Source organism: Strongylocentrotus purpuratus, unplaced genomic scaffold (assembly GCF_000002235.5).
Source record: "Strongylocentrotus purpuratus isolate Spur 01 unplaced genomic scaffold, Spur_5.0 spur5_scaffold_3, whole genome shotgun sequence".
NCBI classification, from domain to species: domain Eukaryota; kingdom Metazoa; phylum Echinodermata; class Echinoidea; order Camarodonta; family Strongylocentrotidae; genus Strongylocentrotus; species Strongylocentrotus purpuratus.
In genome coordinates, this window is record NW_022145609.1 from 13,809,539 (window position 1) to 13,826,282 (window position 16,744).

Consider the following 16,744-nt stretch of genomic DNA (forward strand, 5'->3'; position numbering starts at 1 on the left):
AGATGCACTCATTCAACAAAGCAATAATGACATGTCTTCATAGTACATTTATTTGTTCATCCCTAATAATCTCATGATTTACATAATTGCCTGAAGTCACCCACTATCAGGACATGAACAAAGGAAGTTCTACTGAAATTTTAGTCAATAATAAACATACATGTACTATATAGGAACATTTCAAGGAGTTTGATGATTAAGAAAACATTTGTGTTAAGTAAATAAAAGATCTGCCCTTAACTCTTCTATAACAATTATAGAGTTAAGGCTTTGAGGACAATGCATGACGATGTCCACACAATCAACATAATCAACAAATATAAATTATTTTGACCATTTCTGATTAAATAGGTGATGTTTACAAAGGAATTCAATACAATATGTAGAGCAGCAACATAAACATAAAATTATAATTTGAAGAGTTTTATATTTCATGTCATTTTCCTAATAATTGAACCTAGATACTACAGACTTGGGGGAAAAAAAAGGTGACATATATATTTTTCATGAACATGCCCAAAAGAATATAATAGTACTTACTAGATCTGAAATTATAAGATAGATGTTATTAACCAGCTTACAAAAAGTTACTGGTATACCACATGTAATAAATAATCAAGTTATAGGAAATCTTGAGTTCTAGTAATGGAGGAAATAACATTCTTACAGAAAGAAACAAAACTTCCATTGAATGTTCATGAGTTAAAATATATGATTTCTGCCACATTAATAGTTAAGTATTGAACAATGAAATATAAAGGAACATGTAGTCCTATATATATATGTGTGTTCTCTTTACTAGTGAATGTGATTATCAACAATATGTTTTTAGTTGAAATTTGATGGTCAAAAGAAACATTTCCTACACAATTTAGGCTAGTTACTGGGTACTCTAGATTCGAAGCTGCATTACCAGAACTCAAGATTAGCATCAGTGATTACATAAATCCTGTTTTTCATAACAGATATATTCTACTTTAATAATTGGTCGTGTATCACATGCACGTATGACCCATTCGAAATGAGTGAAGAATACAATAAAGTTAGGTGCAAATACAGAGTGATTGACAACTCACATACAAGAAGATGTTATCCTATGTCCAGACAGGAAATGAAGAATTTTCCACACAAAAAGTAAGATCTCAAAAATAGCCTCACAAGCCAAGAACAGAATGACATGTATTAAAAACTATAATGCTAGAATAGAATATGAACTAGATTCTAGAACGAGGATGAGTACTCAAATACATGTAGGGCACAAATCGTTTCTCACTTTCAACAATCTTTGGCTCCAACATCACCTCACTACATACCAATGATATTCTTTATTCCCTAGTCCCAGATACTGAATTTTCTGTTATACTCATCATGAGCATCAATACTGCACAATAATGAAATTGTGAAGGAGAAAATTCATATTTTTGGTTGATCCTTTAATCTAAGTTTAACTAGAATATAGAATATAATAATTATTTTTCAATATCCTTTAATCTAAGGTAAATTTGTCTGCTGCACCAAGGTGACATATAGGTACTGAATGAATGAAGGAAAGAGAGTGACTCCTTTCTATAAGAGCCAGTTGTTCAAAATATGCCTAGAATTTAAAATTTCAACAAAAAATCAAAGTGAGTCAGATTCGCATACTGTACAAAATCTGTACACTATATTATATCAATTTCGCTATTGCAAATTTACAACCTGGAAATTTTCACTAGAAGAGTTTTTCATAATCACATTACTTTTTCAATTTCCCACTACCGGTATGCAAGACATGTGTGTTATGTTTTGCATTTCCATAAATGATTGCATTGGATATGGAATAAATCTTTAGTAATAAGCATTCCCATTTTCTCCATTTCATAATGGACATTGCAACTAGCAATATAAGCACATCCATAATTTCAATTCAAAAGGACAAAATTTATAACATCTTCTGGTGAAAGCCAGAAGGGCGCTAACTCAATTTTTTTTCCATAGAGTTAATGCCCTTCTGGCTCTCCAGATATGACATTATACGACATGTGAGTATGCACATTAACTACATAGGCAGACCAGTCTGCTCCCAGAAGGTGTCACGCACCCACAGGGCCCGGTTTCATAAAACTGTTTATCGAAAATAAGTTATAATAACTGTTACAAGCTACTGAAATTCTGGTCTCTGATTGGCTGAGAGCTAATTTTTCATAGAATCTTAGCATTTGTGATTGATATCAAGTTTTATGAAACAGGGCCAGGATCAGTAAGCTGTCCTACTACAGTGTATGTCAGCTCTTTTCTTATTGGTTGATGGTGATGTCATGATGACTTGAGTGAGTGAGAGGACTGTTTTGATTGGTGGGATTGGGGGTTACTGCACTCTGACTTGGTAGTCTCCATTCTGTGTGATGTATCTCACCCATGGTAGTGCCTGGTAACCACTCTTCTCAATGATCTTCAAGTACCGAACCTGAAAGATAAAAATGACATCAAAATAAACACTTGCATTTTTTTTGTGTATACAAGGTTTTGATTTAGCATGAAGAGTTCTCTACAAAATGGGGTTCACTGATATCCATTTTCTGCATTTTAAAACAAGTTAACAATGGCAGAAATTCCAAGATTTAATATAGAATGTAAATATACACACCTAAGGTCTGAAAATATCTTCTCCAAATAAAGATGATTTCATGTAACCATAGTTTTCATAGAAATATATATATTTTTTCAATAAAATGCTTATATTAACATATTGGCTGTATTGTTAAGTAAAGTGCCTATAAGTCCACACAAGTGTAAAAATGTTGTAATCTAAACAAATTTCTAATTAAATTTGATTAACACATGTACATTTAGAATAGACATATTCCCATGGCATGACACATACATTTTTGCTCCATTATCTGGTACAATTTAATGGCTTTGATTAAAAATATCTTGAGCTTATACCAATAAAATATGAGAAATTATCTTGAAAAGGTTGTGATTGGTTGTGAAAGGCTGTAATCTAAGATAGCTTACCTGAATGCCTGATGTTGTGAAGTAAGGTATCTCAAACTTGACGCTGATTGGAGGTCTACCCTCTGCCTCCTCTGCTTGTACACTGGGCAGGTTGAAGTGAGCCCTCATTAGAAATTCCTTGCCTCCCTAATACACAGGGAAACAAACAACAGAAGAATCCAATGAATTCATGATTTACTTCATGTTCTCACAATTGTCTAATTATCCATTCAGTCCCACTTGTACTATTACAAGTAATATATAAATGCCTCAGCTGTGGCACTGTATTCAAACAATTACATTTTCAATCTACCACAAACTTCTTGACTTTGAATTTTTACTGCCCCACTAATGAGGTCAAGCAAAGTGTTATTGATCGATGATTATTTTCCCTTGTCATGAACATTTGTTCTTTTCATGAAGTTTTACACAAAGGAACTAAATGTGACACAATTTAAATGTGGCAATTGAAAACGAATCAGTCTCTGTCATGAAAATTTGCCTCTTTCATACAGATTTACACATCGGAACTAAATGTGATACCATTCAAAAACGAAAATCAGTCTTAGTCATATAAATTTGCTCTTTTCATATAGCTTAGATTAAAACATAGGAACTAAATGTGACAAAATATAAATGTCACAATTTGAAAACGAACACCAGCCTTTGTCAAAAAATATTGCTATTTTCATGTAGTTTACACATGGGAAATAAATGTAACACAATTTAAATGTCACGTTTTGAAATTGAATCAGTCTCTTTTATGGAAAATCTAATCATTTCATCTAGAATTGCACATTGGAATGAAATGGGATGCAATTAAATGTCACAATTTGGATAAGAAAGTCGGTCCTAATGATGCACTCACCGGGAAAGACTTGATATGCCAAACCACAGCATTCTTCTCAGGCATGTACTTGGCAAAGCCCACCGTCGTCTTGAACTTGGGCGAGTCTGCATCGCTAGGGACCGGAATGATGACGTCCACATTGTTTGCCGTCGATCTCCTCTTGAACTGGCTCTTTGCTTTGATCATGTACTCCACTCGAGAATGAGAGTGACGCTCAATGACCGACTCGATCCAGATAAGAGGTTTGACCTGTAGAGGTTAATAGTTGGGGTGAATGATTGAGAGCAAGATTCAGATTGAGGTATCATTATTGTCATCATCCTCTTCCTGATCAACATCATCATCATCAATATCATCATCGTCATCCTCTTCAACAAAGCTAGGGTAATAATTTTCAATGCTCTTTGGAAGCGCATAAGAGATGTTGTACAATGCGATATGCGCTATACAAGAACCGAATGTTATTATTATTATCATTATTATTATCATTATCATCATCAATACCAACACCACCATCATCAACATCGTTATCAATACCACGATCACCATCACCTCGTTATCATCATCATCACCATCATCATCCTCATCATCACTATTACGAACAAGCGTTTTGTAACAGAAATGTACTATAGGAAATACCTAATGAGTTCTGTTTAACTTCGCGGAAAGCAAATTTTAAATTTCTAGACCATTTGCAAAACTTTAGACATTCTCCAATTATACAGTAAATATTGCATTTACAAATCTGGACCATTCACAAACTCTTTCAAATTGTGTCGTTAACTGTAAATATAATGTTTCAACATGGCAAAGTTGGAAGGTGCTAGAGTACTTTTTGAACAGACAGCCATCTACATAAAGTTGACTTTATTCCTTTCTCACTTTTAGAGTCAGTGCCATTATTGGAAAAGTCAACTGGACTGAACGAGTGGGCTTGGTAAAAGTGACTCGGTAACATATTGCCTCAGATTCTGAAACAAAATCCTGGATTTAGCTCATGCTACAATCATAATTATAAACCTTTGGGTCAGTCATGAATTCCATGACTTTTACACGCCATCTCCTATCTAATTATCAAGATATTTATGATTGGAAATAGAAATTTCATTTTTCGTTTTCCTAATGGTTTTTATAACACTACAGTCTATTGGGGAAAATGAGTATGGTAAAACCGGTCACCGTTTTTTTACTTTTTGAGGCATTTCATGATCATTTTGAAGCGCAATATTTTTAGGGCTTCAATATTACACCATATCACAGACGCTGATAACACGTAGGGCCATGCATCTCAGATTTAACATTGTTAAACGATGCCTTTAAGAAGTGCAACTAGGGCAGTCACTCACATGGGTGTTGAGTCTGTAGGACATGAGTTCAAACTCCCCGTCGGGCGGTATGAAGGAGATGGTACGATCGTTCTCAAAACGGGAGAGACGCACGCACTGGTGAAACTTGACGTCTTCTAGCTCGACCGACTTGCTCTTTCCTCCTTGTGGTCAAGAGAATTGGAGGATTGGTCAAGGTTTGGCAAGAAGGATGAACGAACGAACGAACGAACGGACGGACGTTTGAAAGGGAGAGGTGACAGACAAGAGAGAGTGGAGGATGGGGGTCAAACAAAGACAGAGCTGTATAGTCATAAGAGGTCATCAAACACAGAGATAGAGTGATACTACAACATTCCAAACCTCAAAACTACACAAAATCTATCATTTTTTTGTTCATTTATTCGGCAATCATGTTTTATAACATCTCTACGTCTTATATGTTTTGTATTGTATGTCCTGCATTGGCAGTTATGAGCCATGACCTGGACTACTCTTATAATATGTCTGTGACTGTGCAATTCTTTATGTTTATACTATGTTCCTTTCTTGAAGATTGATAATAAAGCAATACAAAATCAAAAGTTCTTCAAGTTCACCATATTTTAAGTGACGTTGTAGCTTAAAAAAGTATGCCTCTGGCACCATCTTCGGTGGGTGGAGGCATAAAAACAATTAATCATTGTTTTTGTTAACCAATCACGTCCATCCTATGACAACGGAAACCGTAGTTAATGTTTGGAAGTTGTTTTCAGCTGTAACATGTAGATGGAATTGAATACAATGGTTCAAATTATATTTGTGTTCTATTTATGAAAACTCATGTCAATTCACAAGAGACATTAAGATTCAAGCAAAAAGTATCAATATGATATTCCAATTTATTTGAAAATCTCTTTATACAGTATACGACTTTAGCTATTGCTCCTTTTGTACTTGAACTGAAATATCTATCGGTACTGCTTCTTCAAAACCTATTTGGACATACAGCATGCTTCTGCTCTACTTGTGTAAGTGCATGAAAATAAGAAAGATGAAAATGTGAAAAACAATAATCGTGCAAACAAACGTTTAAAAGACTCACAAAAAAAAAGTCATGGAGGAACCATGCAGTAAATGTTAAGGACATTAAATGAAGAAATATGACAAGAGAACATTGAAATGTTCAAATAAAAAAAATGAATGATGTAAAAATAAGTGTCTGTTAATAATATAATACCAACAACAATACTGTTAAAATAACTGTTATTAGTAAAATGGCAGTTTTTTTCAAAGTATAATTTTAAAAAAAGAAAGAAAAAAGAATGGATGAACAATATACAATGATGAAGAAAAAATTATATTATTTCCACAAAAATTCACAACCTTCCTTCCAATGTCTCTTCGATATGTCTGTCTCTAAAAGTTAGAAATAATTTTTTTGTTATACAATCTATTGGTAAAACAAAAAAAAAGTTCATACACCAAGCAGATCGATGCTTGATGTACATGTAATAATCAATCATTTTTATTCCTGCTAAAAAATTTGGTTACTGGTTGATTTCTCACTTTCACTGCCAACAAAGCAATGCACTTATACGTTCATCCTATTGCATATGACAATAGGCGAGTCATTCCAATAATAATGGCAGTGGTAATTCCTTTGGGGTTGAATATTCCGATACTACAAATTCATAATTATTCAATAGACCTCTAAGGCAAATACCGATAAAGGTACTGCCTATGCATTTGTTTTTCTTCTAGAAAAAAACAAACAAACATACAGTGTTAGTGTAACTCACCTATGTCCTTTAAAGAGCCTATACATTGCTTTAATACTGCCTACATTTTCAATTTGTGACTATACATGGTACTTACTGCCTATAATTTCAATATGCGACTATATACGGTACTTACTGTCTACACTTTCAATATGCGACTATATACTTTACTTACTGCCCGTGTTTTCAAAGAGCACTTTGTCGTTGAGTCCAAGCCTGAGTTCCGGCATCCCTGATAAAAACACTCTCATTTTGATGGAGCCTACGATTTCACTTCTCAGTACATTACCATTCACATTCACCTGAAAATAAAACACAAGATAGCAAGTTTTAAAGAACCGGCTAGTTTCTATTTCATACTTAAGAACTTTGTACGATTGGAAATGCACATAGCTTTTCTTGTAAAGCAGCTCTACCTTGGCTTGCATAAGTCATCACTTACAAAATATTTATTAAATTCAATGCAATCTCAACAGTAGATAAGCACAACCACATTTAGATAATTTAAATAACTGAGCATGAAGCACACAAACTAAATGTATAAGAAAAAGATTTTAAAACTATTAATTATTATCTTTTTGGTAAAGCCATACATACATGTAGATTTTTCCACTTTGCCTATGACTGACAAGCCCCATATGCAGGATAGACATGTCTTTCCACCGTGGGTGCAGGGATAGGTATGAGCAGACACAGGTGGTGTATTTTTTCCAGCTAATTTAATCTCCATAGTAATCAAATGATAAACACAAAGTAATGAACTGAAAATACCCTTGTTTTCACTTCATAATTCTTTCTATGCTTACATGAGTTAAACCAAAAGGTGAAGCAACATTGGAAAGGAACATTAAGTTAATCAATTTAAATTGTATACAACATTTTGTAATTCAAAGGATGGTTAAAGTATCATTGGTGGGCCCCATTGCATAAAGCTTACCATTGTTGATAACTTTGCCATAAATGGTAACTTCCATGGAAACCTTGATCTGATTGGCTAATGGGTAATGTTGCCAAGGTAGTTAATATTGATGGCAAAGGTTGAAAGTTATCATTAGTGGTAAGTTTTATGCGATGGTGCCATGATGTGTTACTCTCTTCTTCCCTGGCCGCCACCTTTTGCACTCAGAATATTGCTTTAAAAAAAATTGTATTTGTATAATTTTTGTCATTCTAATTTTATTATCACCATGATTATATTGTTTTATTGTTATATTTCTCGAAAGTGCTGAATAAATAATAAATAAATAAATAAATAATTAAAAAAACATGCAAAATCTGATAGAGAAATTGTTAACCCTACCAGTAAGTTGACAGACTCGATAACGTCTAAGAAGACCTCATTCTTGCGATACTTGATGTTGTCACTCCTCCACGACACAGCATTGGTGATGGCTGGGGGTGGTTTGGGGGCTATTTCTAGTTTTTGGCCTTCTTGCGTGATGTATCTGTGAAAATGACGAATTGTTTTAGAATAACTTGAGAATTAATTTTTTACATAGAGGAAGTGATGACATTGTAACAGCATAAATCCCAGGAGACTATTTTTTAATGGTAAAGGCCAGTATTGGAAACGCCCCAATTTCAAAAAATGAAATGGAAGCTCTTATTACCAATCATGTGAAAGAGTATATTTTGACTAATACATGATGATAAAAAATTTGCCGGGAAACCGCCTACTAATTGATATATTTGGTAAATTAGTTTATCTATTGGTGTGTGAGAGATAAACGCATGTGTCGGGCACGTGTGCGTAGTCCCATATACATCTTTCTGTGTACTGTGCTTGTAACTTTACGAAGACTGGGACAAATTTCTTATCATTTTGATGATTCCAGAACCTTGCAGTACACACCAATACTTATATGCTAGATGATCAACTTTTTCTGATCGATTCCACAACACTTCTTTCACAATGCAATTGCATGACCATAACTGGTCTTTATCTTTAAATTCATTTTATTTCAATCTACTGAATAGTTTACGTAGGTTTATAGGCTGCTTCGAAAGTATGTGTATGGCTCCCACATGAAGGTGAATCTGTTTTGGTAGTTTCATGCTTGTTTGCACATTCTTCTTAACAATATTGGCCAATCTGTTTGGTTTGTCGAGCATTATCAATCCCTCTATTTTGCTCATTCAAAATTAGAAATATTTAGGTAATGCAAACTACAGTAGAATTATGACTCTGAACTTTATATCCTGCATATGTCAATTTCCAAAACACTACTGAAATTTAAAATTTTAGAATAAAACAAAAGATTTGCCAAAGACATGAAAATTAAGAATGAAATCAAATATAACAAAATCTTGTCCAATATTTGTAGCTTTTGGAGATATGGCTGTGGCAGGGATTTTTATCAAGTTTATCCACATAAAAATAAGACATGTTTCTAATTTTTATTCGTACTTTCCTTTCAATTAAAAAAAAAATTGTCCATTCTGTTATAAATGCAATTTGACTTTATCTTCAGTGTTGTACTGGTCCTCTCCCCTTTTTTTTGTAAAGGCCAACTTCAATTTCCAAGCTACATTGCAGAGATAAAGTACAACACATGACCTGCTCTTGTAGTATTTTGCTATCTGTGGTCTGTGGGTAGCAAAAGTCAAGGAGGTCATCGGCCCTCCCTAAATATGAGAGCGCTAAAATAACCCAGGCTTTTAATACTAACTTAGACTTAAAATGGAGGAAATGAGAATTGGACTTACTCCTGTAATATTTTACTGTCTGTGGTCTGTGGGTAGCCAAAGTCGATGAGTTCGTCCAGTAATTCATAGATGATGACAAAGTTATCTCTGATGCTCTCCTCCTCCATCTCCTTGAAGTACTCTATGAAAACCTGCAGGAGAAAAGATAAAGGTCCAAAGTGAAAAGATATATTTTGGAGGTAAAGCTACGGTCACAAACGTTCGTACGAACGTATCGTTTGTACGAATATTCCTGTTTTTCCATGGTCTTCCCGAATTTTCATGGTCTGAAAATTGCTCGTACCGTGTTCGTAGCAGTTCGTAATGGCATTTGTGACAAAGGCTTTACTTAATGTAAGTTTAAATAAGATTAGATACTAATTTTATTCATCAGTCTCTACGAAAGGGTTCTCTGCTTTAGAAATCGAGTATTCTCCATTGAGCATCTGCAAATAGAAGCACAGGAGAATCTTACAGTCTAATTAATATTAAGTGAAGATATACTATTAATAAAACCATTACCATTACCATTATAATACAGTGTGTCCCAGAAACTCGAAACCGAGAATTATCAATGTATATCATTTGGATGTTACTCTACACAAATTTAAAAACGATGAGTCCGAACTACCCCGCACCGTAGCTAGTGCCCGAGCCATTCATCACGCGAGCTGCAGAGCTGCGCCCTCGCCTAGTGAGGAGCCATACTAATTGTGCTATTTCTGCATGACAATACAAAACAATAATTGCAATGAATAATGAATATGCATCAATTGGAGAAAATCTCACCTCAACAATTTTGTGAAGGATGGTGAATACAAGGGCAACGTTGGCATTCTTCTTTGATATTGTGACGACTGATAGGTAAGAGATTAAGGTCAATGAATAAATCAGTCTGAACTACATGAATGTCCTAAAACTCCTAAATTGTTCTTACAATTTACATTTATCACAAAACAATCATTTAACAAAGTCACTGTGAGCAATAAACAATTCATAACACTAACATAATATATTACAATTAAAAAGTATAAAGATACCTTTGGATAAGGCAATATAATTCACCCTTCTCCCAGTAGACACTCTTATTATGACATTCCTGATATGAACCAGCAAGCAAGATATAGACGTAAAATGACCATGGTGCAAGACCTGGAAGCTGGGACATCCCCCCCCCCCCCTTCCCCCTTGAAGTTAGACCTGGAAGCTTGGCAGCTGGAGACAGCTTTCTTCCAGAAGCTTTGGTATTCAAGGTAATCAAGGCTCTTTAGCCTAAGATCATCACACAAGACATTTACGTCTACTGGTTGTGTAGGGTACCTACATATATACATACATGAAATACCAGGGTAACTGATTTATAATAATGTTTGATGCAATCAATACAAACATGGAATCATTTTATAAAAGGATACTATATAGGTTGTTGTGTTTGATGTACATGTAGTTAACTCCGCCGTGGATGATGATCGGTGATAACGATTCCTCGTCTTCTCTGTCCATCATTAGGGTCATGAACTTATCGATGGCAGACATGTCCACATCACCTCGGTAGTTCCGTGAGATGAGGACCTAGGGGTGAGAAGGTTTTATTTGTGATTACAAAAATGATTTATATACAAATTTACAATTATACATATGTATCTCAGTCACATTGCAAAACAAACTCCCGGTTCCATAACAACCGATCTATGTGCCCATTTTGTTTATTTTGTTTGGTCTGTTCTTGGTCTGGTGTCGGTCTCGTTAATATTAATGAAGAAGTAAGGACCTCTGCCTTTTTCTCGAAAAAGACAGGTTTTAATTTGACCATAAGGGATCCAAATCTACCAAACACTAAGAGAAATGGTTTTCTATTTGTAACGATGGGGGGTAGTGGGTCCAGACGCTTTACAAAAATCAAGCGGTCACTTTTGGCTTTGGATTTTATAAACAGTGAATATGCATCTTCTTCTTCTTCTTCTTCAAGATAATCTGCCTCCTTCACTGCTGAAGATTCTTGCAGATGTGTATCAAATAGGACTTCCAATAATAAATATTTAGATCTAGGCCTATCCCTTATAATATTGTCCAACAAGAACACGTTAACAATAACCATAAACATGATTAACAAACATACTTTTTTCCACATAAAAGTAAAGAGATTTACTTCAGCTGAATTCGTTACAGTCATCAAAAACTAGAGACCCTATATCATGATATGCAATAAATAAATGTATTAACAAATCCCCCCCCCCCCCTCAATTTTCGAGATGCTTTCAATCATTTCAACATTTCATTTTCAAGATGACAAGAATAAAGAAACTCACCTTCCCCTTCAAATCGAGGATGAAAAGAGCGGATACAGACATGATGTCGCTGTGTTGTTAGACCGTCACGTATTATAATCTTTTCATGTCACACCATGCACACTTTTCCCTCAAATAAAGGTCTCTGCTGCGTTAATTCAAATTTATTCGTGACAATATTGTATTTGCTCTGCCCACTATCAGTCGGCTTCATAGACAATACACGTAAAAGGTTACACGTACAAAATGCATTGGATTTGGTTATGATGTTGTTAGATATAGATAGAGGGCGTGTAGCTCTATCGACAACCTCGTCTCCAATTTTCTTCACGAGTTGGCAGTACGCAGGTTAGGCAGATCGTTATGACATTTAATGTAAACCATGTATAGTTATGATATTACAGCCGAGAGTTTATTATTTTGCTATTTTTTATTTTATGACGAGGGGGGGGGGGGGGGGATATATCAGTTTTGCTCATTGCATAGTTTTTAAATATTTTTACGAGAGCTAGGAAGTGTTTAAAAAAGCAACACTATTTAGAACTTTATGGTCATTATAATGTTTTAAACAATTAATAGATGACGCTAGACGAAGGATAACTAAATCCAATTAGAGGGAAAAAATGTTGGGGACCAGGTATATCTTTTTACGAGAGTGAAACAAAGCAACACTAAGAACTTTTGAAGGAGACGCGATCGTGGCTCAGTTGTCAAGCAGTATCACGCGTAACGGTCCTGGGTTCGAAACCAGGTCGATGCGCTATATAGTGCCCTTTGGTGAGGCGCATTAATCTTCATTACCAAGTCCCTTGGAGAAGACTTAAAGCCGTAAGTCCCCTGGTTGCTTACTTTAAAAAAATACACATGCTTTCTTAGCACTAGCACTCACAAAACGAACCCCCAAACCAAAACGAAAACCAAACTAAATTATAATGTTTTAAACAAGAGATGGCGCTAGACCACTTAAAATATAGCGTAAGAGCACACAGCTATGACTGATCATTTGGCAACAGATATATTAGAACTTCATATTCGTTATAATGTTTTAAACAAGAGATAACGCTAGACCACTTAAGATACTTAAGCGTAGGAGCACAGCTTGCTACGACTGAATTTAAATTGTCAATTCCTTATGTAAGGGGTTAGGAAATTACCATGTGACCTGTAGAGGGCGGAGTGCTAAGACAAGCCGGCACTCTTTGCTTGGCCCTCTCACAGGATCTGTCTGTCATTGATTTCGAGTTCTCGACCACCTCACAACTGGCGACCGAAGGATGGGATTCGAACCCAAGTGGACGGCGGCGTATGTCCAGCAACATCAGTCAGAACTACGAACTGCTAGGCCGATAGCAAGGGCCCCTGATTGAATTTTAGTCATTTTGCTATATTTTGGTCTTATAGTTTTGATTGATAGCGTTATAGAGGATTATGTTTTTGTTTAGAGACAGGATATGACTTTTAGCAACAATTTTTATTTTTGGTTTTTGATATTTACAAAGAAGAAAGATATGCGATAAGATATTGCATACGATTTTTGTATATCATGTACACATGCCTTTTTATGTACTTGTTAAGCTTGTTTTGGGGTCTGGTATGGACCCGTCCAGCATTGGGTCACCCCATTCATTTTTATTGAGGTTCCATTATACTTAATTACCGCTTGTGATACGTGGTTGACATTTGGACATGAAGCGCTGATTTATAGACATTATGTGCGAATTTAATGGCGATAGATAACATAGTTGTAGGTTGGGAGATAACTTTTTGGTGAGACGGTTTATGCTGGGTTTGACGTCTCGACGCTAGTAACAGTCAGTTAATTAGCCATGTTGGGATGTCTTTATATTTGTATATATGTATTTATAGTGTATACTGTGCAGGCGCGGATCCAGGATTTTCCAATAGGGGGGGCCGGAAATTTGAAAATTGCGCAGACCGTTTTTCAGCTCGCTATTCCCCTCCCCCTCCCCCCCCCCCCCCCCCCCCCCCCCCCATTACGCGCGAAGCGCGGAAGTTTTGACCTTTCATTAATTGATATTAGAGAAAGAGGACGATTTGTTGTACCATTCTCGACTCCTATTCCTTGTCTGAATTCAGTTTTCCCCCTCCCGCGCGAAGCATTGACCTTTCATAGTTTAAAGAAATTATTAGAGAAAGAAGATAATTCGTTGTTCCATTCTCGACCCTCAATCTTTCTCTGAATTCAGATTCCCCCCTCCAGCGCAAAGCGCAGAAGCTTAACGTTTCATTAAATTATTAGAGAAAGAAGACGGATTCGTTATACCGTTCTCGATTCTTAATCATTGTCTGAATTCAGTTTCCATACCCCCTCCCGCGCGAAGCGCGGAAGCTTTGACGTTTCATTAAATCATTAGAGAAAGAGTACCGTTCTCGACTCTTAATCCTTGTCTGAATTGAGTTTCCCCCCCCCCTCCAGCGCGAAGCGCGGAAGCTTTGACGTTTTATTAAATTATTAGAGAAAGAAGACGATTCGTTGTACCGTTCTCGATTCTTAATCATTGTCTGAATTCGGTTTCCATACCCCCTCGCGCGGAAACTTTAACGTTTCATTAAATCATTAGAGAAAGAGTACCGTTCTCGACTCTTAATCCTTGTCTGAATTGAGTTCCCCCCCCCTCTCCCGCGCAAAGCGCGGAAGCTTTTACATTTCATTAAATTATTAGAGAAAGAAGACGATTCGTTGTACCGTTCTCGGTTGTCAATCATTGTCTGAATTCAGTTTCCCCCCCCCCCTTCAGCGCGAAGCGCGGAAGCTTTGACGTTTCATTGAATTATTAGAGAAAGAAGATGATTCGTTGTTCCATTCTCGACTCTAAATCCTTGTCTGAATTCAGTTTTCCTCCTCCCGCGCGTAGCGCGTAAGCTTCTGACGCTTCATTAAATTATTAGAGAAAGAAGATGATTCGTTGTCCCATTCTCGATTCTTAATCCTTGTTCGAATTCATTTTCCCCCTTCCGCGCGAGGCGCGGAAGCTTAGACCTTTCATAGTTTAATGAAATTATTAGAGAAAGAAAATAATTCGTTGTTCCATTCCCGACTCTTAATCCTTCTCTGAATTCAGTTTCCCCCTCCAGCGCAAAGCGCAGAAGCTTAATGTTTCATTAAATTATTAGAGAAAGAAGATGATTTGTTGTACCGTTTTAGACTTGTCAAAAATGTTTCTTTGTCTGCCCCTTTTTTTCGTCCTATGTCCTCTTACTGTCCCTACTGCCCCTAGCTACGCATGCTTTAAAGGGAAAATGAAACAAACATGATTGTGATAGCATACAATTAGGTCAGTAGAAATGAAAGGGGAAAAAAAGATCTATTTATACACCAACCATAAAATAATCGCAACCGGGAGCGTCACATCTTAGTTTTGTGTTATCGGGCGAGGGCCGGGGCGTAGCGACCAAGCGAGATTTTGCAATGTAGAATGCTGAAATTATGCATTCTAGAAAATCCTTTAGTCCAATATGTACGTTCTTTCCGCTACATGTATATTTCTTTCTAGCTAAATATCTAAATTTCCGGGGGGACGTGTCCCTCTATCGGGCCCAGGATCGCCGCCGCTGTCCATTATCACTACCAACATGAGTTCAAATATAAGCACAAGCGAGTTGGTATGAGCTGAATCCAAGGGCAAAATAAGAGTTGTGAAGCGGCCCTACCGTTAATTTAAAATTTGACTGTTTAGTATATAGCTTCTATTTGAAAGACATCCAAAATATTGTGCCCTTTTTAATTTTTTTCAAAAAGCAGGGGCTGTTTGTAACGTTTAACTTTGAATCCGTGGCTCGAGATTTTATGCGGCCGGCCCGGCCCCCTCTATTCAATAACGTTTTCCAAGCCTTCTGGAATGACCCCAAATCTCCCGATTACAGTTTTTCCCTAATATTCGTCGTTACTGTCACTTAGCGCCTTTTCTTTGTCTTTCCCCCTTTCTCACCCGACTTTTTTCTTCCCCTTCCCACCTCCCCCCCCCCCCCCCCACCCACTCAGTGTTATCTAGGGTACGCGCATGTATGTTCCCTCTCTTAGTTTAAAAGCACCCCTTTATCTTCGGTGTGTAAAGTCAGTGCGGGCCGGATTTGTGTGTATTACGGGCCGGACTTTGTTGCGTGAAAAGTAACCCTTTATCGGAAATTTTGGGAACACAAAATCGGTCCCTCCGACCCGGAGTGGGAGTGAGGTGGGGGGGGGGGGGTATCTTCTTCTTTTTTCTTTCTCTCTCTCTTCTTTCTTTTCTCTTCTCTTTTTTCTCTTCTCTTTTCTTTTCTCTTCTCCTTTTTTTCTTCTCTTCTCCTTTCTTTTTTTTTTCTCTTTTTTTTTGCGCCGCCAATAGGGGGGGCCGCGGCCGTTTCGGCCCCCCCTGGATCCGCCACTGCTGTGTTTTTGCGAGCTTGCACAATGACTTTTAAAGGGACCGCTCTGTAGTGGAAAGATACAGGTAATGATGCAGTTTAATATAGGTGCATGTTATGTCGCCACGTGCTACCTTAGTGGCAAGGTTATTATGTGTTATACGTTTGTTGGTAGTTGATGGTTTGAATATTGTTCCTTCGGTCATCGAGGGCGATGACGTTTTAAGTGGGGAAGGATGTAAGGGGTTAGGAAATTACCATGTGACCTGTAGAGGGCGGAGTGCTAAGACAAGCCGGCACTCTTTGCTTGGCCCTCTCACAGGATCTGTCTGTCATTGATTTCGAGTTCTCGACCACCTCACACTTAGAAAACCATTAGAACAGGAAATATATTATCGTCAACATGCCCACCTGTCAAATTCAATTTTCAATGGTGATAAAAATCTTTCACCTCTGTTAAACATTGATCGCCTGATAGGCCTACAAATTCGTCGA

General features: G+C 36.7%; 1 protein-coding gene across 2 annotated transcripts; it reads right to left on the bottom strand.

Annotated features, from left to right (window-relative positions):
- Window positions 1–27: 27 nt before the first annotated feature.
- Window positions 28–12,093, bottom strand: LOC584669 (AP-1 complex subunit mu-1). Of its 2 annotated transcripts, none has more exons than XM_030996311.1 (10): window positions 11,906–12,093; window positions 11,012–11,168; window positions 10,386–10,453; window positions 9,618–9,748; window positions 8,212–8,356; window positions 7,087–7,213; window positions 5,173–5,312; window positions 3,845–4,075; window positions 2,998–3,123; window positions 28–2,446 (listed from the first exon to the last, which is right to left on the bottom strand). In XM_030996311.1, the coding sequence occupies exons 1-10, from the start codon at window positions 11,945–11,947 to the stop codon at window positions 2,348–2,350; spliced, it is 1,266 nt and encodes a 421-aa protein (XP_030852171.1). In that variant the 5' UTR covers window positions 11,948–12,093; the 3' UTR covers window positions 28–2,347. The 2 variants fall into 2 exon arrangements, with proteins under 2 accessions (XP_030852171.1, XP_789616.3); XM_784523.5 differs by having other exon boundaries at window positions 5,173–5,315.
- Between the last annotated feature and the right edge of the window lie 4,651 nt (window positions 12,094–16,744).

What these genes read in the sequence shown, in the direction of transcription:
- LOC584669 (XM_784523.5), bottom strand. Translation starts at nt 11,947, where the DNA reads ATGTCTGTATCCGCTCTTTTCATCCTCGATTTGAAGGGGAAG. An exon ending in TCCTTCACAAAATTGTTGAG is followed by an intron (nt 9,749 to 10,385) that starts GTGAGATTTTCT and finishes TTTCTCCTGCAG; the next exon opens with GTTTTCATAGAGTACTTCAA. An exon ending in GACAGTAAAATATTACAGGA is followed by an intron (nt 8,357 to 9,617) that starts GTAAGTCCAATT and finishes TCATTTTCACAG; the next exon opens with ATACATCACGCAAGAAGGCC.